At 42.8% G+C, this 27,903-nt stretch overlaps 1 protein-coding gene across 1 annotated transcript in view; it reads left to right on the top strand.

Annotated features, from left to right (window-relative positions):
• dpy19l3 (dpy-19 like C-mannosyltransferase 3) overlaps positions 1-27,903 on the top strand; it is a 50,737-nt gene that overhangs the window by 11,719 nt on the left and 11,115 nt on the right. Inside the window, exons 5-16 of the mRNA XM_080429587.1 lie at positions 868-989; positions 3,322-3,467; positions 3,988-4,111; positions 5,880-6,014; positions 6,941-7,072; positions 8,344-8,445; positions 8,934-9,007; positions 12,225-12,383; positions 16,038-16,175; positions 18,524-18,635; positions 19,135-19,191; positions 19,701-19,783. Coding sequence (XP_080285713.1) covers positions 868-989; positions 3,322-3,467; positions 3,988-4,111; positions 5,880-6,014; positions 6,941-7,072; positions 8,344-8,445; positions 8,934-9,007; positions 12,225-12,383; positions 16,038-16,175; positions 18,524-18,635; positions 19,135-19,191; positions 19,701-19,783 — 1,384 coding nt within the window. The remainder of the gene's footprint in view (positions 1-867; positions 990-3,321; positions 3,468-3,987; positions 4,112-5,879; positions 6,015-6,940; positions 7,073-8,343; positions 8,446-8,933; positions 9,008-12,224; positions 12,384-16,037; positions 16,176-18,523; positions 18,636-19,134; positions 19,192-19,700; positions 19,784-27,903) is intronic.

The following is a 27,903-nucleotide window of genomic DNA, read 5'->3' as shown; positions in this document are numbered from 1 at the left end:
GCACGAAGGCACGCACGAAGGCACGCACGCACGCACACACACACACACACACACACACACACACACACACACATTATGTCATCTAACTAAATGGTTGGCTATTTGGGCTTACTCATGGAAAGTACTTGAGGATGTCTTGGCCTCAGATGAAGCACACTGTGGTGATTAGTATGACGTAACCTGGCCTAAAGCTGGGAACCAGCTCTTTGTTGCTCTTTTGGAGCCACAGTTTATTTTAGCATCAAACCAAGTGGATTGTGATGATGACATAGTAGTACTTGCCCGTACGTGCATCCACTGCCTGCGATTGTGATTTATTATATAACATTACGATAGTATTAACCACCTGAATCCCAGCATCCATATTCCTGGGGGGAACATTGGCCAAAAATGGCAGATCTACAAACTCACAACACGTCACAACTTGATGCTTTTGTGAGCTTGTAGATTATTATCATATTTTTGGGAGATGCGGTGTAGATAAAGAGAAAAAAGTGAAATATTTGGAGATGGGGGTCCACGGCCAAATACATAACATTTTGGGAGGCCTTGACATGGAAGAGTTGGAGCACCACTGACATAGCAACATAGGAGTTAGGATTTAGAAGACATTTGTAGAATATATATTCAAAGAGTTGCACAAATTTTCAAGATTTTTCAAAAATAGCAGATCTACAAGCTCATAGCGTGGCACTCGGTGCCGCGCTATGAGCTTGTAGATCTGCTATTTTTGAATAGCCAAAGAAATCTAAAGTGTCACAGATGTGTTCACGGTCTTAAAGGGTTAATCAAGTATCCAAAGCACTGCTTCTTTGTGATTGCGATACTTAATGTGCGGACGTGAACATTGCATTTGTGCGTTTCCAGGTCTATCGGAGCTGATCCATGACAACTTGACAGAGTCCAAACGGACCGTCAACCTGTTACAGCGAATGAACATCTACCAGGAGGTCTTCCTCAGCATTATCTACAGACTCCTACCTGTACAGGTACACACACACATCGTCACAGTCGGGCAGAAAGCTTATATCTTTTAAATGTTTTTTTCATAAATGAATACCCTTATTTATACTTTGTCGCGCAAAAGTACTGTAGCAAAAATGTGCCGATCCACAAGCTCACAATGTATCGAAAATGCAATGTGTTGTGAGCTTGTAGAGCTGCCATTTTCACAATCTTTGACACATTGTGGAAAATGTGATAACATTTGGGACCTACAATCACGTGCCCAAACTAGGGATGCCAGGTTGAACGTGGTTAAGTGTGTGGGCTTTATAAATAAACATCAAACAAAGTTCATACAGGTGACACACACATCGTCGCAGTCAGGCAGAAATCTTTTAATGTTTTTTCATAAATGAATACCCTAATTTATACTTTGTCGCGCAAACGTACTGTAGCAGAAATTGCCGATCTACAAGCTCACAATGTGTCGAAATGTAATGTGTTTATAAATAAACATCAAACTAATTTGTTTTTGGTAGATTATGCAGATTGTAAACTCGCCAATATATCTTGTCCTTATCCTTCCTTGTTACTGATAGACTTCAATCATCCAATCCACCAAACAACATCAAACAAGAGTCAATAGCAGCAGCAGAATAAGCTGTTTGGCATTGGCAGAGAAGATTTGTCACATTTTTCATTGGCACAACCAACATACTCAGCTGCGCTGCTCATACCACAAATGTCATGTTCCTTTACAAATGGGGCACCAATTAAAAGGGAAATAAACAGGCTTTGCAACTGTATAAAAGTTATTGCCAAGAAGCGTTGTTACAGCAGAAACATAATCAAAAAGATTTTTTTGTTCAAGGTTTGAACAGTATTAGCAAGAGCTTGTGACTAAATAATAACTATATTGGATCAACTGAAACAAACGTTCTTTTTAACATTTCCTGAAAAGTAACAGTTTTGGACATACAAGGTTTCTATCTGACGGTGACGACATACTGCACCCTGCACTCATTCAGCTAAGAATAGACTAGCACCAGACCTGAAGGTATTCATAATCATCTGTTCTGGATGAACAGCAACTACGTGTAGATAATTGGATGTAACACAGTAAAATCCTGAGTGTTAATTTAACTCTGTGTAGAAGAAAATGAGGGGTTGCGAAATGATTAACATCATAATTATTGCTACAATTTCTAAATGATTTTATTTGATTTATCTTGTTGGATTGCATGATGGAAGTGAGTTCACTCCCTCAAAAGTATGTACGAACATTGGTATTTGGTCTTTTAACACATTGGGTGCCAGAGGTTTATTAAAATATTATACGTTGAGTGCCTGCATTTCTTCCATCCACTTGCGTTATACGTTTCGTGCTGTGAGAAGCCCAGACGCGGAAGTGCATGTAAACAAAGCGTGCGTGCGAGACGGCGGAGGGTCCCGACTAACGCCTGGAACAATAATATTTCCAACGCGACCCTCCATTGCAGCGTGATCGCCGATCGAAAACGGCTCGTTTCCACCAGATTAAAAAGAAATGGAGATATTAAGCTTTTAGTCAAGGAGATAACATTGAAAACGCCGACCGGAAGGATTTTTGACATGGAGCCACATCCAGCCTCTTCTTCTCAGAAACTCCTTGGGTGATGTCAAAGTTTCGTTTTAGCGCCCCACGTGGCCCACTCGTATAAAAATAGAATTGGGTCAAAAACGGTCCGGACCGTTTTCGGCACTTCTCGTTTGGACCCTCAAAAACGGTCCGGACCGTTTTTGGCATTCAATGTGTTAAATCGAAAATGGAAGATTTGTAGAAAAAAAAACAATTGTGTTCAACAAGGTCAACATGTATATGTCACGCTGGTTTACAAAAAGCTGTGTGATTACTTTTTGGTCATTATTGTTCAGCTCTAAATGGGAGGATTAGAGGGCACCATCTGTCAGTCGGTTAAAGAGCTACTGTGACATTTAACATTTTCCTCTCTTCTATCATTTGTTAGACATCACATGACACACTTGCACTTATCACACAGTGGGGAGTGGATTCTCTGTCAGTACACCATGTAACAGCTAGTTAGCATTGTTAGCGATCCCACTTCATGACATGAAGGTCACGCAGTAAAATATCAGAGGAAACCATGAAATGTCACAATGTCCATAAGTATCAGTCACTGTCTTTTTAGCCAGTTCCCTGTCAGTGTGTGTGTGTGTGTGTGTGTGTGTGTGTGTGTGTGTGTGTGTGTGTGTGTGTGTGTGTGTGTGTGTGTGTGTGTGTGTGTGTGTGTGTGTGTGTGTGTGTGTGCGTGTGTGTGTGTGTGTGCGCGCACATGCGCATACAGTTGAGTAATCATGCTTGTGTGTGTGTTCCAGGCCTATCTGGAGCCTGTGTATTTTTACATCTACACAGTGTTCTCACTCCAAGCAGTCTATGTGATTGCTTTGTACCTCACAGCATGGCTCCTTTCTGGCTCCTGGCTAGCTGGAACACTCACTGCGGTTTGGTACATACTCAACAGGTAAGGGTTCATGACTTCACGTGTGTGTCAGGCAGCACATGCTTGTCTCTCTCTCTCTCTCTCTCTCTCTGTGTGTGTGTGTGTGTGTGTGTGTGTGTGTGCGTGCGTGCGTGTGTGTTAGCATGTGTTTGTGTGTTTATAAATCGATGCAGGATGAAAGTAAAGGAACAATGAAACATTTCAGCTTTGTTTTTATTCATATCAACATCTGCTGTGTAGGCTTTGATATGCAAAAAAATTGTCAAAGCTTAAATACAACAGCTGAATACAACATTGCAGCTATACTTCTGCTGGTAGACATCCTTCCCGTTGTTGAAATAATGTTTGATGAACATGAAGACAGGTTATGGATACGCAGAGTTCTGAATTGAAAGTGTCATTTTTTAATTGAAAAACATTGTATCTTTTGAGAGGAAAAGTTTGAAATTACAAGTTGTTTTAGCTGACTATATTCCACTATACACTCTCACCTCCACACTCGGTTGTCTCTCTTTCTCCATAATCCCTTCTTTATCTCTAGGGTAGACACCACTCGTGTGGAGTTCACCATCTCTCTGAGAGAGAACTGGTCCCTGCCCTTCTTTGCACTGCAAGTGGCTGCAATCACCAGTTTCCTCAGACCACAACTCACTGCTATACAGCAGGTACAAATACGCAAACATGCACCACAAAATACAACCACATAAAACGCTAAACACGTACACATCACCATACACCAAAACCCACTGCTTTTTAGGGCTGCTGCTGTCAAATATTTTCTAAATTCTGTCGATTGCTTTTTAGTTTGTTTGTTTAAAGGCCAACTAGGTAACTTTTCAGATCTGTGTGTGCACACACACACTTATTATTTGATTGATTATCAATATATTCTTTTAACACATTCCATGCCAGAGTTTAATCTCATAATGTACTCACCAGTGCCAGCGTTTTATTGTTGTTTTTTAGTTTTTTTCATGTCGCCACAGACCTCGCTAAATAAGTTAAAAGTGCGCGTTCATTTGGTTCTAAACACACAGCGGATCCGTGAGAAACGGCCAGCGAAAACAGTTTCCAAATCCGTGCCGCCATCTTGAAGCTACAGCCGATCAACGGTAAACAGTGATCAGCGAGGAGAAAAACAACCACCGAGAAAATCGAGTTTTAAACAGGATCCCAGACAGGAAGCGGATACGATCGAAAAAACCGGAACCCGAATAATTCCGTTTCCGACCGGAAACCGGAAACGGAAATGGATCAAAAAAATTCGGAAAGTGCACCTGGGGCACTTTCAATGGGAATCGGCGGTTCGCGTAGATCTACGCGACTGGCACGCTGCGGCTTTAAATAGGTTCGCGTAGATCTACGCGACTGGCATGCAATGTGTTAATAATGAATTAAATTGATTAGTTCGATTAACAGTTGCACCCCTACTGCTTTTTGGCACCACTTCACTGGTCTAGAATGACCCTAAAACCCTGTCAATTAGAAAGACTCCTTAGGTTTTGAAATTGAGCTTTTAGTCATTCCATGTGTCTAAATGGTGATTGTTTGCTGTATGTTGGACTCATGTTATCATTTCAATACAAATTATGCTCTATTCTGGATTTTAGTTTCTTCCATTGTTTTAGATTGATAGACCTTTATTTATCCAGTGAGAAATTCAGTTGTCACACCACAGTAAGGATGAAACAAAGATACCGGTAAGAGTAGAGAACAAGTACAGAGTAAGTAGTAACACTAATACAAATAGGACAACAATATAATATGAAAGACATTATAAGGATGACTTAAGTTAACATCCAACCAGGCCCTTTGTGCCTGGGCTGGTCAAGTGTGCATATATAGGCCACCAGTAGTTTAAAATAGAGGTGTAGGTAATGTATCTTTTAAAATGATTCTTTCTTTATATATATATATATATATATATATATATATATATATATATATATATATATATATATATATATATATATATATACATTGGTTTAAAAAGGTGCTGTATCAGTAAAGCAGTACTTACTGTACTTTCTTACTTACACACAAATTTGAATACACTTGCACATGGCACACATAGACAAATAAGCGCTAAATCGAACTTATTGACCAGTCTGACCCAATTGATTGTCCCTGACCTGCATAAAGAGTGCAGCTCAACTCTTTACTGCACCTCAGCACATCGCTTAGCCTTAAGATTTAGGTCTTCAGAGACTGCATAGGAATGGATTTATTCAGTGTTTATTCATGTAAACAGTGTGTGTGTGTGTGTGTGTGCGTGCGTGTGTGTGCATGTGTGTGTGTGTGTGTGTGTGCGTGTGTGTGCGTGCGTATGTGTGTGCGCGCGTGGTCTCGGACTTCATGCAGGATTGACTTTGTTTCTTTGGTTTTCTGTTTTGATGTTTGTGTGTGCGTGCTTGTGTGTTATTCCCTCCTCAGAAGGTGATGGTGTGGCTGATGTTTGTGACGACCTTCTGTTTCTGCCTGACGTGGCAGTTCAACCAGTTCATCCTACTGGTCCAGGCTCTCATCATATACTCACTGGACTGTATGGACCTTATAGCCAGCACGCAGGTACAGCCATTGTCAAGTGTGTATACTCGACCACTTGAACCTGCAGCTTTCATATTCTGGGGGGAACATTAGCCAAAAATAGCCGCTCTACAAGCTCCGCTATCTTTGTCTAAGACGACAAGTTGTGATTGTGGTGTTTGTTCATGCCTGTGTGTGTGTGTGCGTGTGTATTTGTGGCTTTGTGTTTACTTGTTTTGTTTGGTACAGCATAATATTTGCATGTGCACCTGTGTTTAGTGTACTTGTATCTTTTTGTGCATATGTTTACTTGCGTATCAGTGTTTCTGCTCTCCGCTTGAATCTGTCTGGGGGGTTCGTCATATCGCGTACGCACTGGCCTACAAGTGGGCGTGCCTTCAGATCAGGAAGCAGGCAGCGCTTTACCCAATGAAATGTAGTGGCCGGGATTTACGTGTCTGCCGATCCTTCCCCACTAGAAACAAACCAAAACTCATTTAACAATAGCGTCCTCAGGGCAGACAAAACCACGGAAAGATATTCACATTTTAACTTGCTCTTTCATCATAGAAAATGTTCTCTGGGAGAAGTGGTGTTAGTGTTCCGTGTAGAAATATTGTTAGTGGGAATGAAGGCTGCTGAAGGCAGACCAAAACCCCCAGTTTCCTTGCGCACGGGTGCTCCATTTTGCTCCCCCCAGAGCTAAGTGAAATAGTAAAAAACAGCAGAGGGCTGTTTTTCCTTTTTTATTTGGCGATGGGTTCCCAGATTGGTGTTTGGGTAATGTGTTTCCAATTTGACTTGCTGTTTGTGTGTGTGTGTGTGTGTGTGTGTGTGTGTGTGTGTGTGTGTGTGTGTGTGTGTGTGTGTGTGTGTGTGTGTGTGTGTGTGTGTGTGTGTGTGTGTGTGTGTGTGTGTGTGTGTGTGTGTGTGTGTGTCTCTCTCTCTCTCTCTCTCTCTCTCTCCAGGTGACCACTCTGTATCTAGTCCAGGTAAGCAGCCTGCTGTGTGTATGGCTGCTCCAGTTCTGTAATTCAATGATCCTGGGTTCGCTGGTCCTCAGTTTCATCGTAGCTGCACTTTTCATCAAACACTGCCAGGTGTGTGAGTATGTCTCTGTGTGTGTGTGTGTGTGTGTCTGCAGCTAACCTTATCTCGCAAATCGCTGGACCAATCAGCACCAGATGTCACTGCCAGTAGGCCGGAGAAGTACCTCCACGCAGATTTGTGCGCTTGTTGTTTAACAACCAAATAGCCAATTACGATGCTCCCTCTGGGTTATGGGATCTAAGCAGCCGCCGCATCCCTCCTGGTTATGGGATCGATGTCACATAGAAACACTCAGCCATCCCTTCGGGTTATGGGAACTCTCTCTCTTGTAAACACTTCTCTTTGCTCCAGTTGTTTTTACTGGCAAAATGCTACACAGTGCACCTTTAAAATGCTCCAAAATCTGCATTAATCAAACAGATAATGAAATGGCAAAATAATCTGGTTGTGTCTGCGTGCAAAGACATGCATGTGTTTTCACTGTGGTAGAGCCAGCTGTTATGCTCGCTCTAACCCAGTGGTTCCCAAACTGGGGGTCGGGAGCCCCAGGGGGTCCCCAAATTATTTTGGGGGGTCCCCCAGATGATTAGCTTAATGTGCAACATTGTTTTCTCACTCGACAGTAAACAAACCAACATACAGAATACGTGTATACAGGGTACCTGCACATTTCTTTATGCACAAGACCTTTTTAATACCAAATTGGCAAATATTACTCATAAGAAATAGGCAAACATTGTGAAAATAGCCGATCTACAAGCTCACAACGCCTCGCAGCGCGAGATGTTTTGAGCTTGTAGTTCGGCTAATTTCACAATATTTATCTGTGGAACCGAGTCAAACTAAATGTAAGGCCTACAATTCTGCCTACAATTCCCCAGTTCATATGTGATAATTCTGGGGCGTCACGGCCTGAAAAGTTTGGTTCCTTTGGTTCTCAAAGATCCTTGAGGGGATACCAGGGGGTCCCCAGCTAAATTAGTTACAATTAGTTACCAAATTAGCGTCACAATCATTTTAACCATTTTAACCATATGTTATACTCTGGCTATTAAAAAATAGCAGATATACAAGCTCATAGTGCGGCCCAGAGTGCTGCACTATGAGCTTGTAGATCTGCTATTTTTGAAAAATCTTGCATATTTGTGCAAATCTTTGAATATATATATATTTGTTTTAAAGCAAACAAATCTTTGCTTCTGGAGGTCACTGTCACAAAATATGAGATGGGGGTCCGCAGCCAAATATGTATCATCTTGGGGGTCCTTAACATGAGAACCGGTGCTCTAACTGACCTTTCCTGTGCTCTGTGCTCATCTAGCCTGGTCTGAAGACAGGCGGCCTCCTTGTTCGCCTTGGAAAGCTGCTGCTGCACAGCCTGCTGGTCCTGTCACTCACAGTCACTATCAACTATCTGACCAAGGTACGTTGTTCTTCTATCCTCTTCTGTTCTCAGACCTTCTCTTTCACCATCCCATACCCTCTCTCTCTCTCTCTTTTTCTCTCTTTCTCCTCCCCTCTCTCCCTCTCTTGTTATATCTCTCTCTCAGTCAGAACCAGAATTATCTTGGTATGCATGTTTGCACAATACGTATTGTAGGAGGAATTTGTCTTTGTGAGGTTTGGGCATTAGACTGAACAGGAACAGAAATGTAATTATGCAATGTCCATTAGACTATACACAGTAAAATCATCAGTGTTAAGATTTAGGTCTTGAGAGACCGCATAGGAATGGATTTATTCAGTGTTTATTCATGTAAACTGTGTGTGTGTGTGTGTGTGTGTGTGTGTGTGTGTGTGTGTGTGTGTGTGTGTGTGTGTGTGTGTGTGTGTGTGTGTGTGTGTGTGTGTGTGTGTGTGTGTGTGTGTGTGTGTGTGTGTGTGTGTGTGTGTGTGTGTGTGTGTTTACAGAAAGCACTTCAGCTCAGATCAGATGAGCACATCTTTAAATTCATCAAGTCTAAACTTGGATTTGGTTTGACCAGGTACACACACACACACACACACACACACACACACACACACACACACACACACACACACACACACACGCTTGTTTGTATTACAATACTTGTGAGGGCATAAACATTTTAGTCTTTAACCCCAAAGCCGATCTACAAGCTCGCAACGTGTCGCAATGTAACGCGTTGTGAGCTTGTAGAGCAGGGGTCTGCAACTGGCGGCCCGCGTTTATTCTACATTTTATTTTACAATATCAGACTTACAGTCACATATGCACTATCATTATAGCTATAATGTCCATAGAGAAGGTAGGTATCCCCACCTTAAGAATGCTTATTATTACTTTTATCCACATTGAGAGGGATTGCTGCTTAAGCCGCGGAACGGTCCCACTGTCACACAGCTGAGCTGACTCTTGCTGCTGTCAGTGCTTCAATTACACTTTCCTGCCTCTGTCAAAGACCACTTTGAAGGTGCCATGATTCGTCTTGTGTTGCCGTATAAAATTATATCGGGCAGCCAACACTTTACTTTACTGCAGAACACAACGGCTTTTCATTGATGCAACAAGGTAGTAGGGTGAACGCAGAAATGGACAGAAACGTATCCATTCCTCTTTAAATCCCCTGTCAACTTTCCTCTTTATGCTTTTGGATAGTGGCATTCTCTCTTTTCTTCCTAACTTGCTGATACCCATTTTGGGCGGGAACCCCTTTTTGTAATTTTTGAATAAATATTTGAAGTTTTTCAGAAAACTTAGGTCAGGATTGAGAAGTTTTTAGAATTGGCCTCAGGTCTAAATGGGTTAAATGTTTAGCAAACTCAAGCAGCAACTAGAAAAAGTGCTCCTCGGAGCACAGGTCTCCGCCAGGTCAGGTAGATTATTGTGGGCCAGCATTGTTCGGAATTCAGTCATTATAAAGGTAAGCAGACTTAATGTTACTGTTGATGAAGTTATTGCACAGACACAATATGTTGATTTGTGGGTTTGGATTTGGGAGTGTAGAATATAGTTTTGTGTTTGAGTTACTGTTAATTGTATTGTTATTAATGTGAAGTGGCTTGTTGTAGTGTTAGAGTCACAGTTTTTGGATGGAGGTTCTTTGCTAAAATCGGGCTCCTGGCGGCACTAAAACAGGTGTGTGTGAACTTTCACGGCAATCGGATGCTGCGTTCATGATTTGAGGCATTTTGTTCAAAACAAGCCACTCCTGCAAAGTTTAGATGCCAATCTTTGTCAATCGGACAGATCCGTCTTGATCTCATGACAACACATAACGTGTACCGATTCGTGTGATGTTTGGACAAAATGTGTAGGAGTAATATAAAAAAATATATATTTTGCAAAAGTCGGCCTCCTGGTGGCGCTATAATAGGCCAATGTGAAAAGGGTGGCATTTCTTCCTCGGCCTTTCACTGTAATCGTTCATGATTTCAGGCATTTTGTAGTGTGACTGATGATCTCTCACATAATTCAGTTCTACAATATCTACAATATTCTTATCTACAATCCATAACAAAATTACTTTCAAAGAACACATCAAGAGATATCTTGCCAAGTAACTTGTCAAGTATGTATTGTTATTTGTGTATTTGTTTAATTTGACTGGACTTTTTTTTTACTTTAATTTGCATTTTTAGTTGTACATTTGTATTGTATATTTGCTTTGTTCAGGACCCCAGGAAGACTAGAGGCTCATTCATGTGTCTCTAATGGGGATCCTTTAATAAACATAAACATTTGCGAGTACATACAATGGTTGTTTAGTGTTTACTATGACAAATATACCTTAAAACCGACTAAATTGCATGCCAACCTCTTCTCTACTCTGAGCCATGAGAGACTGGCATGCAATCTCTCAGTGCTTTGCCTCACACCCAATGGACAGTGCAGTGCAAGCCTTGCAGCTTTTTTCTGAGCTATTTGAAGTCTAACTTTTTTAACCATAAAACAACTATTTCTCCCGTGTTCACTATGTGAACTATGTGGACTTCACTATGTGGACTATTTCTCAAATTCAACTATACTCCTGTGGCCATTTGGCCCTCACAAGTACAGTACACACGCACGCATGCAAGGAGCCCCACACACACACACGCACACGCACACGCACACGCACACGCACACGCACACGCACACGCACACGCACACGCACACGCACACGCACACACGCACATACACTTGCCCCCTGTTGGTTTCCATTATTTACTAGGTGCCAGTGTTGTGGCACCTAGAGTTTTAGTCTATGTGAATAATAGATGGCAGGGTAATGCTAGCAGGCAGCTCATTGATCACTTGCTATGTGTGTTGAGCAGCTCATGTGCTGGATCTCTTGCTCCAGATAACAGCACTCATAGAGCCAACTCCAGACAACTGGCCCTTCAATTATTCAGCAAGCACTGGAGAATGCATTGATTACATATGCACTAGGTCTCTGACTTCCTCTATCTGTATGTTTCGCTGTCTCACTCTTACTCTCTCTCTCCTCTCTCTCTCTCTCTCTCTCTCTCTCATCCTCTCTCCTCTCTCTCTCCTCTCTCTCTCTCTCTCTCTCTCTCTCTCTCTCTCTCTCTCCTCTCTCTCTCTCTCTTCTTTCTTTCTTTCTTTCTTTCTTTCTTTCTTTTCTTGTTATCTCTATTTCTCTGATGAAGTTTTGTCTCTCTCTCTCTCTCTCTCTCTCTCTCATCTCTCCTCTCTCTCTCTCTCTCTCTCTCTCTCTCTCTCTCTCTCTCTTCCTGCCTCTCATGTCTCTCTCTCAATTCAATTCAATTAGGCTCAATTTGAAGGAGCTTTATTGGCACCAGAAAACTTAAGAGTTTACATTGCCAAAGCAAAGTGTCCAATAAAAGAAATGTAACTAAGAAATGTATGTACGATTAAAGCCATGAAAAAAAACTAAACCATAAGTATTGTGCATTTGCTGTCAGAAATATTTATACATCCACATAGGAAAGATTTATTGGGATAAACTTTCACTCTCACTCTCTATCTTTGTCTCTGTCTCTTGTTGTCTAGTTGTCTCTGTTTTCTGAAGTTATTTTGTCTGTCTTCTATTTATGTAATGATTTCCATATACTATTTATCCTTAAAATGGCAAATGACAAGCTCTCTCTCTCTCTCTCTCTCTCCTCTCTCTCTCTCTCTCTCTCTCTCTCTCTCTCTCTCTCTCTCTCTCTCTCTCTCTCTCTCTCTCTCTCTCTCTCTCTCTCTCTCTCTTGCCGCCCCTCTCTCTTGACTAGGGATTTTGATGCCAGCCTATATCTATGCGAGGAGGCATTTGGCCCCCTGCCTCTGGACACTCTGGAGCGGTTGGCTGGCACCCTGCTGCTTCATCCGTATGTCGTCACGCTGGTTATGCTGACGGGCACGCTGGTACTGGTGGCCCTGCGGAACCTCAGGTAGGAGGGAGGGAAGATAAGGAAGAGGGTAGTACCCGCCCATAAAAGGGTCAGTTTGGGTAAATTTTTACACTCTCAGAGTGAAATGAACTCTGAGGATTTTACTGTGAAGGGAGTGGAGGAGGGAGGGTGGGAGGAAAGGAGGGAGAGAGCAGTGGTGGCAAGTAACTACTTTGAGCACTCAAGCACTGTACTGTTTTAAGGTATTCTTTACTTTACTGGAGCATTTCCAATTTTCAATACTTTTACTTCTATTCAACTGCATGTCAGAAGAAAATGTTGTACTTTTTCTCCATTACAATTATTTGAAAGCTTTAGTTTATTTGCTTTGCAGATTTAGATTATTATTCCAAAACATACATTAACCACTTCAGCCCTATATACTGTATACAGTACTTTGGCTAATTGAAAATAACGGGTTGCAAAGCGACGTGTTGTGAGCTTGTAGATCTGCTATTTTCTAAAGACGTATTTATACATTTTGAAAACTTGTGTAATGGGACATTCTGCATAATGAGTATTTTTTTAATTGAAAGAAACACAAATGCTCCCTTTCCATGAGGTACCCGAAGGCAGCATTCTAAAGATTAGCCTTTTCCTTACTCTCCTGAACTTGAATGCAGCATTAATGGCTCTACAAGCTCACAATGATTCGCGCTCGACGCGTTGTGAGCTTGTAGATCAGCTATCTTCGGTGAGCGACACCGTGCCCAACGAAGTATATCAAAGCAAGCCCTTAAATCGAAACCAAAGCTGGCTGGGGCCACACATGTCCACAAACGCAAAGACACAACGAGTGGTCCGTCTTAATTTGAGACAGATAAAGGTAATGTTTAGACCAAAAAAAAATATTACTCTTCAATTTGTCAAGTAGCCCCCCCCCCCGCCCTCTCTCTCTCTCTCTCTCTCTCTCTCTCTCTCTCTCTCTCTCTCTCTCTCTCTCTCTCTCTCTCTCTCTCTCTCTCTCAGTCCAGTGTAATTGAATTTGATCAATCACACAATTGCTGACTGACAGACACTTTTGGCAATCAAGTAAATGCTTTACTGCATTACATGAGAAAACAGACTTAATAACTGCAACTGCTAATTTTGCTTTGATAACCATTCATTCTATGTGGCGTATGTGGACTTATTTTTTAAACCTAGTGTATTTGAATAGGCTAAAATAAAATGACCCGCACACCGTCTGCACTTGCACAATAGGAACACTTTTATTTTAGCAACGTTTCGGTCACATACACCTTCTTCAGCCATCTGACCTAGTGTATTTAAAATGAGATATTCCTCCAAATCTGGCTCGAAATGTTTTGGACTGATGTGCCCTTTTGGACGTTTCAGCCCCTGCCCATCAAATTTTCTCTCCACGTCCCTGGGAAGGAGGTTTGTGTGGGAATGACAGGAGACGGTCTACCAGTTTATCTGTGCTAAATGACACGCTTTGTGATCCCATGGTGACAACGTGGAACCACAGCAGAGGTGGAGGCCAGAGAAAGATGTATAGATAAAGGACAGGGAGTGCATGACTTGGCATAGAGGATGATGTTTGCGTGGGAAGCCTATGAGCCTAGGAGGCGCTTATTCCGTTTAACATTGTAATCTTGAGAAAACATACTAAGCTTATGGGATGCTGCGGTGCTGGCATAACAATCGAGGTGACAATGTTGGCATTCTTGGTGGCTGTCGTGTGTCTACATACTCTGGCAAGGCTGGCCCATGGGAGGTGGGCTTGGGTCAAGGAAAAAACGGTCAAATTGAACAAAGGATTAAAGGATCAGGTCATCATCAATACATGTCATTGTTTATTTACTGCTATGGTTTCGTCCATAATGTCGTCCATTAACCTAGATCTTTTTTCAATTCATTGATTTATTTTGTTTATTTTTTGTTGGGTAAACATCGTTTGAATTTGGCTCGGGAAAAAAAAAGAATCCCTCCTTTTTTTAATATCTATTTTGGCTTTTTCTACCTTTATTTGATAGAGTACAGTAGACTGACAGGAAATAGGGAGTGACACGCAGCAAGGGTCGTCGGAAATGGGACTCGAAGCCGCTACACTCTGTCGGACTGCATTAGCACCCTAGGTGCCCGGACCCCTACGCCAACCGTCCAGGCCCGTAATCAATCTTTTCACCAGGCAAAGTTTTTAATTTATTAAAACGCAACAGTTATTTAACTTTGACAAATACAAAAAATAACAAAGCAATATAATTTGTGTGTTGGATTACATAGTATCTCAAGCAAATGTCAAGTCTCAGGCTATGGGATCTAAGCTGCAGGCACTGGTGTTGCGTCGTGCACTCAAAATGTGCCTCATATGAATAAAGTAAACATGTTTATTTGATCGGCAAATAGCCCAAAGTACACAGTTCACCGAGAGGACCGGGTATGTTGATCTCCAGTGATTGGTTTAGGGAAAATCAAATCCCCCTCCCCCTTGGAAATGGCTTAGAGTGGAGGCAAATGTGATAATCAAGCTACCTCAGACAACCTTTCTTCAAAAGTGTCCATGGTACTTTGCTGGCAGATTGCGGAAATAGAACAATTTAAATCACATAAGTGTCTGACCAATCTCACACACACACACACACACACACACACACACACACACACACACTGTTCAGCTAGCAGAGGTGTTCAGCTAATTCTTGGCGGTGCAAGAACTGCCGACCAAACGTCAGCAAGGCACTGCTGAAGTTCTTTTTCTCTGCAATGACACCATTTTGTTTGTCATTGACCTGCCGAAGCTGAAAAAAGTTCCACTTCATTTGGAATATGCTGCAGGCCTGCAGCACAGAGATGGGGGGGACCACCAGGGCTTAGTGAAGCAAGGTAGAGTAAACTAGTCCAGTTTGGTTTCCTCCACCAGTGGACAGCGTTTTGGCTGGGTCCAGACCTGGGTGAGACTTGCCATTGCACCCCAATAATACTACGACAAGTTCCACAATAGTGAATATGAGTGATACTAGTCTGACTGTGGCTGGTAGCGGATGCAGTGAAGTCACGGTTGACTTATGCTTGGAGACATGGCATATTCTGCTACCAGCTGTCTGTCATGGCTTTGTGCTCCTGTAGGGCAGGGTGCCCGAGTCACATTGACGTCGACTCCACTGTCGGCAGTGGAATACAAATTTCATTTAACAAGAACAAGGGGTCTATTTTCCAATGCTGGAATTAATTTAATCCAATACACTTTGCTTGACACAGAGAGCATAATTAGATTGGATTTGTATTCAAATCAAAGCAAGTGTCCGTCTGATGTGGTGGAGGCCAGATAGCAGGAGGTACAAGTCCTGAGGCTGTGTGTGTGTGTGTGTGTGTGTGTGTGTGTGTGTGTGTGTGTGTGGTGTGTGGTGTGTGGTGTGTGGTGTGTGTGTGTGTGTTTGTGTGTGTGTGTGCGTATGAGTGTGCTTCCCCCAACACTTGTCTATTTGCGTGCGCGCACAATCACCCACAGGTGAGTGTCGCCTTGTGCACGTCTGTAGGTGCACAAACATAATTTTGTCATTAAACCTCAATTCTACATTGCTTCAAAGCACAAGCGAGCTGTTGCTGAAATCTGGCACGCAGCTCCCCTTCTGCCTCTTCCGTGTGCGTCTGTCGCTAATGTTTTATGCATCCATGTTTTTTCCCATCATGCCTTTGTTCCTTCCACAGCGGGGGTGGACCGAAAGCAGGGCCAGTGGACGAGCGGAAAGTAGGTGAGGGAGGAAGAGTGATGACTCTTCGTCCAGACATTGCCTATAATCTGCTGCACACGCTGTTCTTTGGCCTTCTAGCTTTCAGCACCATGAGGTGAGCTCCCAACACACACACACACACACACACACACACACACACACACACACACACACACACACACACACACACACACATAATTGTTTATTGGTGTAAATTGTGCCTAATGTGCAGCTTTCAGTTATTGAATTGAATTTAACTTTGCATAATTATGTTTTTTGGTATCTTGGGACAACACGGAAATACAAATTCATTCTCACACACACACACACACACACACACACACACACACACACACACACACACACACACACACACACACACACACACACACACACACACACACACACACACACACACACAGCACTCTAACACCTACACTTGAACATACATTACATTTCAGCCTGCTTTGCCACTTGACAGCTTGATTTGTTTTCTGCTTGTCACCATATGTCGAATTCCAAGTGAATCTGAAGTTGCCAAGTGGCTGAATGGTTCACGGTCCCTCTATGGGCCCTCAATACCAAGTGCTTTCCTTTGGTCCCTTAGCCACTTAGCTAGCACTGTCCATGCTCTGTAGCCTAGCAACGCCACTCCGGGAGTATATTGTTTGTTAGTGAGTGTTGGTTGTGGATGGTTGCCAAATGACCACTGGAAGCCTTGAGTGCACGCCGCCTTAAATCCCAGTTTAACCGTAAAACAAACACCCAGCAAAGATGCTCCTGAACGTATGAATGTAATGGCCTATGGTTTGAGATTCGATTTTCTCTCTCACTCCCACACACGTACTCAAGCTCGCACAAAAAAAATCCAAAACTTTGCAGCCATGGCTGGCAGCTTCACATATGGTTCTTTTATATTCAGGTATAAAAGAAATGACTGCATTCACAAAAGTAAGTTTGATTGCTTTTAATGCAAGGCATCAGTTGGGTTCTGTAGCACTTTCAGCACTTTCTCTAAAACGCTGATTGTGACCAAATGGCTAAATGTGCCAAGAGGCATTAATTTCTGTCAGAATTCCCCAATGCATTAAAACGCATTCACATTCGTTTCTGTGAAGCTTTACTTTTGTTCCGCATGCACGCATACATGCACACACACGCATTCACACGAGCGCACACACTCAGGTGCTGCTTTTATCAAATGTCTTTAGGGAGACTCAGCCCTCTTCATCTCTCTTACTAATCTTCACTCTCTCTTCACCCCCTCTCTCTCTGTCTTTCTCTGTCTTTCTCTTTCCTATCACTCTGTTCCATCACTTTGCTGCACGTCACCATTTTTTTGCTCACTTTTTTCCCCTTGTCTTCATTTTGCTGATTATTCTAATCTCTTTATAATCTCCATTCTCATTGGACTTGTTCCAGACTCTGCTTGATGTCCCCTGGATGCCATCTTTGATCTCATTTCCTCACCGTGTGAAGTTGAACAACAATTTAACCATTCTTCCTTTAAACTGTGCATCTGTCTCTCTCTCTCTCTCTCACTCACTCACTCACTCACTCACTCACTCACTCACTCACTCACACACACACACACACACACACACACACACACACACACACACACACACACACACACACACACACACACACACACACACACACACACACACACACACACACATTCGCTCTTAATCTCTCTCTTTCTCTCTCTATCTATCTTGCTGCCTTTCTCAGCACCTTGCACAGTCAATGTATTGTATTGGCTTTTAGCTGTAGGAAATGGAAAAGCCAAATCATCAGCAATATATACATACATATATATTTTACATACAATCCTCCTACTTTTCCCAATCCATTCCTCAAGCTATGGATTGGATTTCTGCTAGTTTAACTCTTTTCTCACTTTACCCAACACCCACTCTTAATGCCCAACTATTGATTTCCCTTGCCGGCGGGATAATAAAATGAAGTTCAGCGGTTCAGACCTGTGTCTCTCTCTCTCTCTCTCTCCCTGCATGTTATAGCCTACTTAAAATGAGCCTGTGGTTGTCAAAGTGGAACAAAGTGCAGCAGTAGGGTCAGGTGAAGCTGAACTCATGGCCAGAGGGATTGAAGTAGCTCACCTCAGAACAGAGTTCACTTAATATAGAATCATGTCTGGAAGACTTTGTTGAGATGCGTGGTTTTATCTAACATTGATCAAGACAAGAGCCATTCATTTGGTCAGATTGAAAAATGTCAACTAACAGTACTAATAATACTAATGGGTTTACATGTATGATACTGTAGCCCTGATACTGTTTTGATCAAATAAATGTCTTAATAGAATAGTTGCCAATAAAAGATTCATTGAAGGTCTCTCTCTCTCTCTCTATCTCTCTCTCTCTCTCTCTCTCTCTCTCTCTCTCTCTCTCTCTCTCTCTCTCCCCCTCCCTCCCTTGGCTGTCTCTCTCTGACCACCAGAATGAAGTACATCTGGACGGGTCAGATGTGTGCGGTTGCAGCGTACGGTGTCTGTGGTCCAGACCTGTGGACTCTGCTGTTCAACACTCTCCGCTGCCACAACAAAACTATGGTACCACCACTTCACAGCCATTAAAACTCTTAAGTTCTTCTGCATTGGTGTGCTTGCTGTTTTTGTTTTATTTATTTAACCAATGTATGCTTGAGGACTGTTTGCCTTCATTCCTTTATTTCTTTTGTTAAATGTGGTCCCGTTTACGGTTTACCCCATTTTACCATCGATCCATGCATCTACCATTTAAGGCACTCTGCTCGTGGCTGAGACTGATATGTATGGCATTTGAATCCCCACGCTCAACTTTTCACACTCAAATGACTGTGAAATAAATAGTGCCGCAGACCACTAGGTGTCACTGTGGTCACAATTTCAAGACAAGGCATCACATGAGAGCAAGTAGCTCCAATTATTCTGCTCTCTTCCGTCCATGATTTTGTCTGTTCTCTGTCCATCTGTCTGTCTGTCTATCCGTCTCTGCCCCGTCTTTTCCCATTCTATGATTGTACTCTTTTATCTCATTATCTGTTTCCACTCTCTCTCTCCAATTTCCCAGATAAGGCTCGTCAGATACACAGTTCCACTGGTGATGATTGGTTGTCTGTATTATAAGGTATGTCGGTTGTTATGTTCATCTTTGCATTGTGAGTGAGTCATTACAGAACCCTGCCAGTTTGTGCTACACTGTGAAAACGAGGATATGCAGTCATTAAAATGTACTGTAGTCAATGAGGAAAATGTGATCGTGGGATGAGATAAACAGATGGAGATGAAAATGATCATCTTCTTTCACATTTTATTTCACGCTTTGAAGGGTTCAAATGGTTTATCAAAAGCAACGTGTTATTTTGACTGTGGCTAATTAGAGGCCCACTAAGATTTAGAATTTGGATTGATGTTGTGCTTTACGTTAGTAGGAACAATGACTGCTCCCTTCCTCCTTTTACTGCGTCTGTGCCTCCTTATCTCGCTATCTGCTTCTCTCTCTCCATATCTCCTTCTCTCTCTTAATATCTCCTCTCTCTCCATATCTCATTTTCTCTCTCCATATCTCTCCTCTCTCCCGATATCTCCTTCTCTCTCTTGACGTCTCCTCTCTCCATATCTCCTCTCTCGCTATAGTTCTGGCCCAGGTTGATGGAGGAGGTGTCAGAGCTGAGAGAGTTCTACGATCCTGACACTGTTGAGTTGATGACCTGGATCAGGTACGTGTGCATGCATACAGTACATACAGGTACATGCATGCAGGACATGCATATTGTATACAGAACATACTCGAATACACTCTCTCCAACCAACCCAACAAGCACATCAAACTCAATGTTATGTTTACATCACAAGTTTACACCATGTATAAAGGAGTGGGTGAAGTTATTTTGTGCAGTGTTTTCATGGCTGCACTTACACTGTTAAATACATTATTAAAATAACAGTTAAGAAAATGCATTTAACCCTTTAAGACCTGGAAAGCATCTGTGTCATTTTAGATTTTATGTTGGCTTTGATGTTGGCTATTCAAAAATAGCAGATAGTAAGCTTATAGCGTGTCACTTTGTGCCGCGCTATGAGCCTGCAGATCTGCAATTTTTTTTAATTGTTAAAATGTGTGCAAATCTTTGAGCATTATATGTTTTGAAGCAAACTCAAATCTTTTCTTCTGGGGGTCCCTGGAACAAAATATTTTGATATGGGGGCCCGCGACCAAATACATATCATTGTGGGGGTCCTTGACATGAAAAAGCTTGAGCACCACTGATATAACAACATCAGAAAACTGTTAGGATTTAGAAGACATTAATGTAGAGTCGGTCTCAGGTCTTAATTGGCTAAGGCATTGGTTCTCAAAGTGGGGTCCGGGACCCCAGGGGTCCTTGGGGACGTACCAGGGGGTCCCCAGCAAAATGTGTTAATAAAGTGTCACAATCATTTTAACTACTTTATTCATATTTTATACTTTGGGCTATTCAAAAATAGCAGATATACAAGCTTGTAGATCTGCTATTTTTGAAAAATCTCGAAAATGTGTGCAAATCTTGAAATACGAACTAAAATGTTTGCTTCTGGTGGTCCCTGGTACAACATATTTGCAGGTGGGGGTCCGTGGCCAAATACATATCAATTTGGGGGTCCTTGGCACGGAAAGGTTTGAGAACCACTGGGTGAATATGTACAGACCAGTGTAGCATGGCTCAGCGCCTGTTCAGGAGCCCGATCTCCAGGCTGTGGAAACTGTACCGTAGTCTGTTGCTGTTTGTGCAGCATGTGTTACTGCAGTGTTGCCTGCCTGACAGTAGAAGTGTGGACAGATTGCCTCCAACACTGCCGCTAACACACAACACACGTCGAACCAACGGAAATCTTGTTTCCGAGGATCAAGTTTGCCTTTTCTTAATGCCCCTGATCCCTGTGTGTGTGTGTGTGTGTGTGTGTGTGTGTGTGTGTGTGTGTGTGTGTGTGTGTGTGTGTGTGTGTGTGTGTGTGTGTGTGTGTGTGTGTGTGTGTGTGTGTGTGTGTGTGTGTGTGTGTGTGTGTGTGTGTGTGTGTGTGTGTGTGTGTGTGTGTGTCCACGGTATATCTGCGGCTTTTTGCGGGGGCTGACGAGCGATGAGAGCCGATAGACCGCCATGAATAAGACATGGGGGTACTGGAGAGGACCCAGCTGTTGGCAGCGCTGTAGTAGCCCACCTCAGGGCATTCATGCCCAGGCTTTTTTATCAGACCATCAGCCTGATGGGATCTGCTATGAAGCAATGATTTGGCTTGGCTCCTCAATGCGGGTTGCTACATGTGTGTTTTCATACGCACTGTATCTGTGTGCGCCTGTCAGACGCTGGTTATCGGTTTGGATTTGTGATGAATTAGGGCATCGAGAAAAGCACATCTGCACTGATTTGCAAGTCATTTAAAAATGTACACCATCGTAAGATGTAAATGTACACCAGCAGTGCTATATATATGCATATTGCATTACACATGTTTGCCTGTATGTGTGTTTGTCTGCACAAAAGATGTTAATGGATAATGTGCTAATCAGGCTTGCATGGGCGAATGCACGCGTGTACTGTATGTCATATGTGCACGTGATCCCGAGCACGTATACAGCGCTTTGTGTGCGTGCTTCTGTCCCACCGATCTCACTGCTCCGCCTGAAAGAAACGGAGTGCTTATAGAGACAGAGAGACCGAGGGAGGGGAGTACATTTTTGTGTGTATTGGTGCATTCATCTGTGCGTGTGCGTGTGCGCGTGTCAGTATGTAGAGATGACATGGGTTACTTTCCCTCAGGGTCTAATCCCATTAGGCTATGAGGATTAGGGGCTGCCTAGAGTTACCTTGGCGAGGGCTGAGCGTGGGGCGGAGCGCTAAGCTTCTTGCTGCCGCACTAATTACATTCCTGATGAAAGCATTAAGCGGGGGGATCGCGTTACTCCGACTCCTTACCCAGAAGAGCTACTTTTGTTTCATATGAAGGAATCATGGGAGATTTCTGAAATGACGCTTTAATGAGGAACAGAGAAAGATTGTGTTTACAGTACACACAGAATATATTTCTGCTTTATTTTACATCTCCAAGCTATCACAGATTTGTGGCGGCAATTCTATCTAGAGATTCTAGCCGCGGAACAGGTCCCACCAACATTCTGCTGCTTGTACTTTAAGCCCATTAAGACCGGGAACGTATCTGTTTGTCATTTTTAGATTTATTTGGCTATTCAAAAATAGCAGATATACAAGCTCATAGCGTGGCACAGAGTGCCGCACTATGAGCTTGTAGATCTGCTATTAAAAAAAAAAAAACATGACATTTTGTGCAAATCTTTGAATATGTATTTTTTTAAGAGAACATATTTAACTGTCAAATGTCTCAACAAATGTCTTCATTTTTGTTGTTATATCAGTGGTGATCAAACTGTTTCTTGTCAAGGACCCCCAAAATTATATGTTTTTGGCCGCCGATCCCCATCAAAATATGTTGTTCCAGGGACCAACCAGAAGCAAAGATTTGAGTAAAAAATGTTGGCTTGAAAAAATATATCTATTAAAAGATTTTAAAAAATCTACAAGCTCATAGCACGGCAATCTGTGCCGCGCTATGAGCTTGTGTATCTGCTATTTTTCAATAGCCAAAGTATAACATGATGGTGGTTACACAGATCTGTTCCCGGTCTTAATGGGTTAAGTGACACATAAAACCTTGATTTTGTTCTTGATTCTAGAGGTCTGGACTGTATTTGGTTAAACATAACAGTTGTGGCTGTTGAGTTTTGATGTATGTGATATATGTCACATACATACATTGTCAGAGCATTTGAGGTTTATCGTGGCAGCGGGCGGGGCAGGCCGCCACAAGCCGGTCGCTCTGCGTAATAAGAGACACCAGGCCGTAAGCAGAAAATATATCCGCAATTTACAGCTGCCAGTTAAACCATAAAATGTAAGGACTTCTGTGTGTTTCTGGAGACTCGTATAATGTATTTTAGTGCTCAGTTTGAAGTGCCCGAAGCCTTTAAAACTCTTGTTTGAGGTAAACAGCAACTCTCCCAGCTGTCCTCCATGATCCTTGACCGTGTGGCTCGGAAAATGTTAGGGCCAAATATGATAATGAGTACTGTATGCGTTCGTTTAAGAAGCGTAAGTTGAGAATTCATCCCAGGAAGCTGTACAGCTGTAGGCTGATACTCTGTTCTAAATGGGAATTCAATAAATCAATATCAGTCTTCAGTGGTTACACTCCCTCTGTCTCTGAGTTATAGTTTTGAGTGTGCAATTTTTAAAGTTGCATCGGTAGTTCTGTCTAGGCTGCAATGTACTCTCTCTCTATCTCTCTCTCTCTCTCTCTCTCTCTCTCTCTCTCTCTCTCTCTCTCTCTCTCTCTCTCTCTCTCTCTCTCTCTCTCTCCCCCTCTCTCTCTCTCTCCCTCTCTCTCTCTCTCTCCACCCCCTCTCAATTTTCTCTCTCCCTTTCTCATCTCTGTCTTGCTTTGTCTCCTGGTCTGTGATTCATGTGTTTCTTTCTTTTATCCACACACACACACACACACACACACACACACACACACACACACACACACACACACACACACACACACACACACACACACACACACACACACACACACACACACACACACACACACACACACACACAGTCACACACAGTCACACACACACACACACACACACACACACACACACACACACACACACACACACACACACACACACACACTCGCAGTGTGTCTTTCTGAAGCTCAGCCCTCAACCCAGATATTTCTTATCATTGGAACGTTGTCTACAGCATGCAATTAATTTCCCCTGCTTTGTTCTCAAACTATTGTTATGTTTTTGATGCTCAGCCATGCAGAATAAATCCACTGTTATTTTTTTAAACAATTAAGACAACTGAATGTTTGTTTGAATTTTAATCTTTCAACCAAGACCTGTTTTTCTCCTGCCATCCCGCATTGTCAACATTAACACACACACGCACGCACGCATGCACGCACACATTGGTGTGCATTCTTCTCTTGAATGACCCAGAGATATGTCAGTGAAGACAGATCCAGTGAGTTTTATGTCCTTCTGTAAACTAAATCCAGTAGCAATGCAAAGCCTCTGGGGATTACCGTTTCCCAAGTTTGTTATACTCTTCCCTGGTCTGTTCATTTATGAGCTTGATTGTCCAGGGGGAGTAGGTTTTTATCAGCCTACTGCTAGTGGCTCTGTGACTACGGAGCTGCTTGCCATGTGTTAGCATCTGGAACAATGCATGGTTGGGAGTGGCTAGGGTCAAGCCTGCGAGCTTTGTTGTCACACCGTTTGTCATAGATGTCTTGAATGGAGGGAAGCTCACATCCGATGATGGGTTGTGCTATCCACATAGCTCTCTACAATGATTTGCGTTTGAGGGCTATGTGCGGACAGCTTGACATCAGGTCGTCAAGAGTTGATCGGTGACTGGACGTTAATGACTATCTATTCCGTTATATATGGGATCAAAGCACACAGTCAAATCCCTTATGGTTCCCTTTTGACACTCTCTGGGCTCTATTTTGAGGTCTTAACTTGCGCCGTGGGGGTGTGTCCAGAGCAATATTGGTATTTACACTTATGCTAAAATGCGCCTAGCGACAAGTGCAACACCGGCGCTTGGCGCTAAACGGCCCTGGATTATTCATACTGTAGGTGTGTTTTGGGCGTTCCATTAATGAAACCAATCAGAGTGTTGGCTGTCCTTTTGAGCAGGTTGCACCCACGGTAGGCGCATTCCTTAAGGGTGGAGATCAGAAGACTCACAGAAAGCTTTTCTACAGCAGCTATGTACTATCTACTGCAGCATTCAGCGAAAGCACGCAAGCTTAAAATCTAGCAGCATAATAATGTGATATAGTGGAGAAGCGGGTGGGAACAAAAGATCTCTGCTCACCAAAACAGCACATGATGTATGAATGGATGGTATCAATAACTCCATGACTCGTAATAAAATATATACATATTTTATACACCGAATTAACACAGAATTTGCTGATTACAGAGAACATAGAATTATAGCTATCGGTTCAGAATTGCGTGCGATATGGATGAATTAACTCATTCACTGCCACTGACGTAATTGACGTAATTTCTCCCGTTTACCAATCCTGCCACTGACGTTTTTTTTTTTTTTTTTTAGTTTTTGTTTCAAATTTGACCCAAAGACCAAGGAGATATGATCCTTGTTAACTTAAAACTTAAAAAATCTGTATCTCGGCTCCTGAGTACTTTTTTTTTTCGATGAAAAATCTCTGGCAGTGGGCAAACGCGGCCAGCAATAATTGTGGCAGTGAATGTAAACTAGAAAAAGTGCTCCTCGGAGCACAGGTCTCCGCCAGGTCAGGTAGGTTATTGTGGGGCAGCAATGTTCAGAATTTGCCAATCAGGATGGAATATGAAAAATCGGACAGAACCATCTTGATCACTTGACTATAGAGATAATAGGTACCGATTTGCATGATTGGACAACATTTGTAGGAGTAATATAAAAAAGAAAAGTGTTGCAAAAATCGGCCTCCTGGTGGCGCTATAATAGGGCAATGTTAAAAGAGTGTTATTTGTTCTTCAACGTAGTGCGAATGTTCGTGCAAAGTGTCACCGCAATCGGACGCTGCGTTCATGATTTGTGGCATTTTGTTCAAAACGGGCCACTCCTGCAAACTTTAGATGTGAATGTTAGCCAATCAGGATGGAATATGACAAATTAAACAGATCCATCTTGATCACATGACTATAGAGATCATGTGTACCGCTTTGCGTGAAATTTGGATACATTCTGAAGGATTAAATCAAAACATTTGTTTTACATAAGTCGGCCTCCTGGTGGCGCTATGAAAGGCAAATGTGACAAAAGCAGGGCAGATGTTTTTCCTTGGCCTCTAGGGAGTGTGCGTGCAAAGTTTCACGCAGATCGGTGCAGCTATAGTTCAAAACACAAATCGGCCTTTGAAACATTTCAATTGGCATTTATTCCTCAGCCTAGTGGGAATGTGCGTGTGAAATCTCACAGAAATCGCAAGCTGCGTTCATGATCTGAGGCATTTTGTTGAAAACGGAGCAATCCTGCAAACTTTGGAAGCCAACCTTAGCCAATCAAGATAGAATATGGAAAATTGGACAGATCCGTGTTGATCACATGACTATAGAGATATTGTGTACTGAATTGCGTGATGTTTGGATAAAATCTGTAGGAGTACTGTCAAAAAATGTGTTTTGCAAAAAGCGGCCTCCTGGTGGCGCTATAACAGGCCCATGTGAAAAATTTGGGGCAGAGGTTCTGCTCTGGCATCCAGGGAGTGTGTGTGCACAGTTTCTCTGCGATCAAGCCAACGGTGCCAGAGATTAGCTGTACACAAAATGACAGAATGACGGACGGACACACGGACACACGGACACACGGACGGACGGACGGACGGACGGACAGGGTGTAAAACATACTCTCGCCATGCCTTTCGGCCTGCGGAGACAATGAACAGTGTGGTGTGGTTAGGCGTGAACGCAGGACGCAGCAAAAATGTCTATCTTGTCTTTGATTAGCCTAACTGGTGATACAAACACAATTGACACGAGGAATTAATAGTCACACTTTTGCGGATTATGTAAAATTTGGTATTAGTTGAGAATTAGGCAGAGGCTATGATTAACAACATTCTTACATGAGGAGGTTTTTGAGAATATTTACTGCTTGCTGAAATCAACTGCATGAAAATGTCTCTACCTTTTTTCTTCCCCTCTCTCTCTTTCCTCGCTGCATGCGCTGCAATACGTTGTGAGCTTGCAGATCAGATATTTTCGGTGCGCACGCAACTACATACGCTCTTTCCATCAAGTGTTTGGAAATCTGCCGTTTGAGCACAAAAAATATTTATGTTTTTTACTCCTACACTCGCAAACTCGGCACACAACTCTGTGGTATCTAGTAATCTAGAGCGTAAAGTAGTTGCACGTGGGGAAGAAATGATAGCGCCAGCGCAAGACGCTAAAATCAGTTCTAGTGCCGGTCGCGGAAGATAGGGTCCTCAGAGTTAAATTAACACGTGTATTTGTTTCTGTGCAGGCATACCTGCCACCAACTGCCATGCTTGTGCTAATACAGTACACTAAGACATAAGGACACAGGCACATCCTTATGCACGCAAATGTGCACAGTAGAGAAACCTGCCAATGTGTACAAAGATGGAGGGAGAGTCTTCTTCCCCCGTGTACCTTATAAATTAATGACATTATACCATTTTTATAATGTCAGTGGGGTGTATGCCAGTGCCTTCTGGCATTTACATATTAGAATATAAATGTGAAATTAAATGTAAATCAGGTTGGAGAAGGTGGACGATTCTCACTGGGATGGGGGTAATTAAATTCACCCACCCACAGAGCAAGAGAGAGGGGGAGAGAATGAGAACATTTTATTGCAGGTCAAAAGGCCAAATTATCACACACGGAGACACGGTAATGGGCACGAATATGTACAGTACACATTCACTGGAGCATACATATGTACTTGTACTTTCATGATTTCACATGCAACCCACATGCAATCGTGACCCCCCCACACATACAGTGCTCACAGGGGTGCTCACGGGGAGAGCGGGGGTGCGTTGACTAGTGGTCTATATGCCTGCTAGTCATCATCCTTGTTCAGCTATCCCGCTGAATGGCCTCATAGTGGAATCTAGTAGCCCTGAAACAAGACCTTGTCCAGTCACACACACACACACACACACACACACACACACACACACACACACACACACACACACACACACACACACACGTACGTAAGTGCGTGTGCGC

Source organism: Gymnoscopelus braueri, assembly GCF_963280865.1.
Source record: "Gymnoscopelus braueri genome assembly, chromosome: 1".
Lineage (NCBI taxonomy): Eukaryota > Metazoa > Chordata > Actinopteri > Myctophiformes > Myctophidae > Gymnoscopelus > Gymnoscopelus braueri.
Note: the sequence above shows the minus strand (reverse complement) of the source record. Positions and strands in the feature narration are given on the sequence as shown.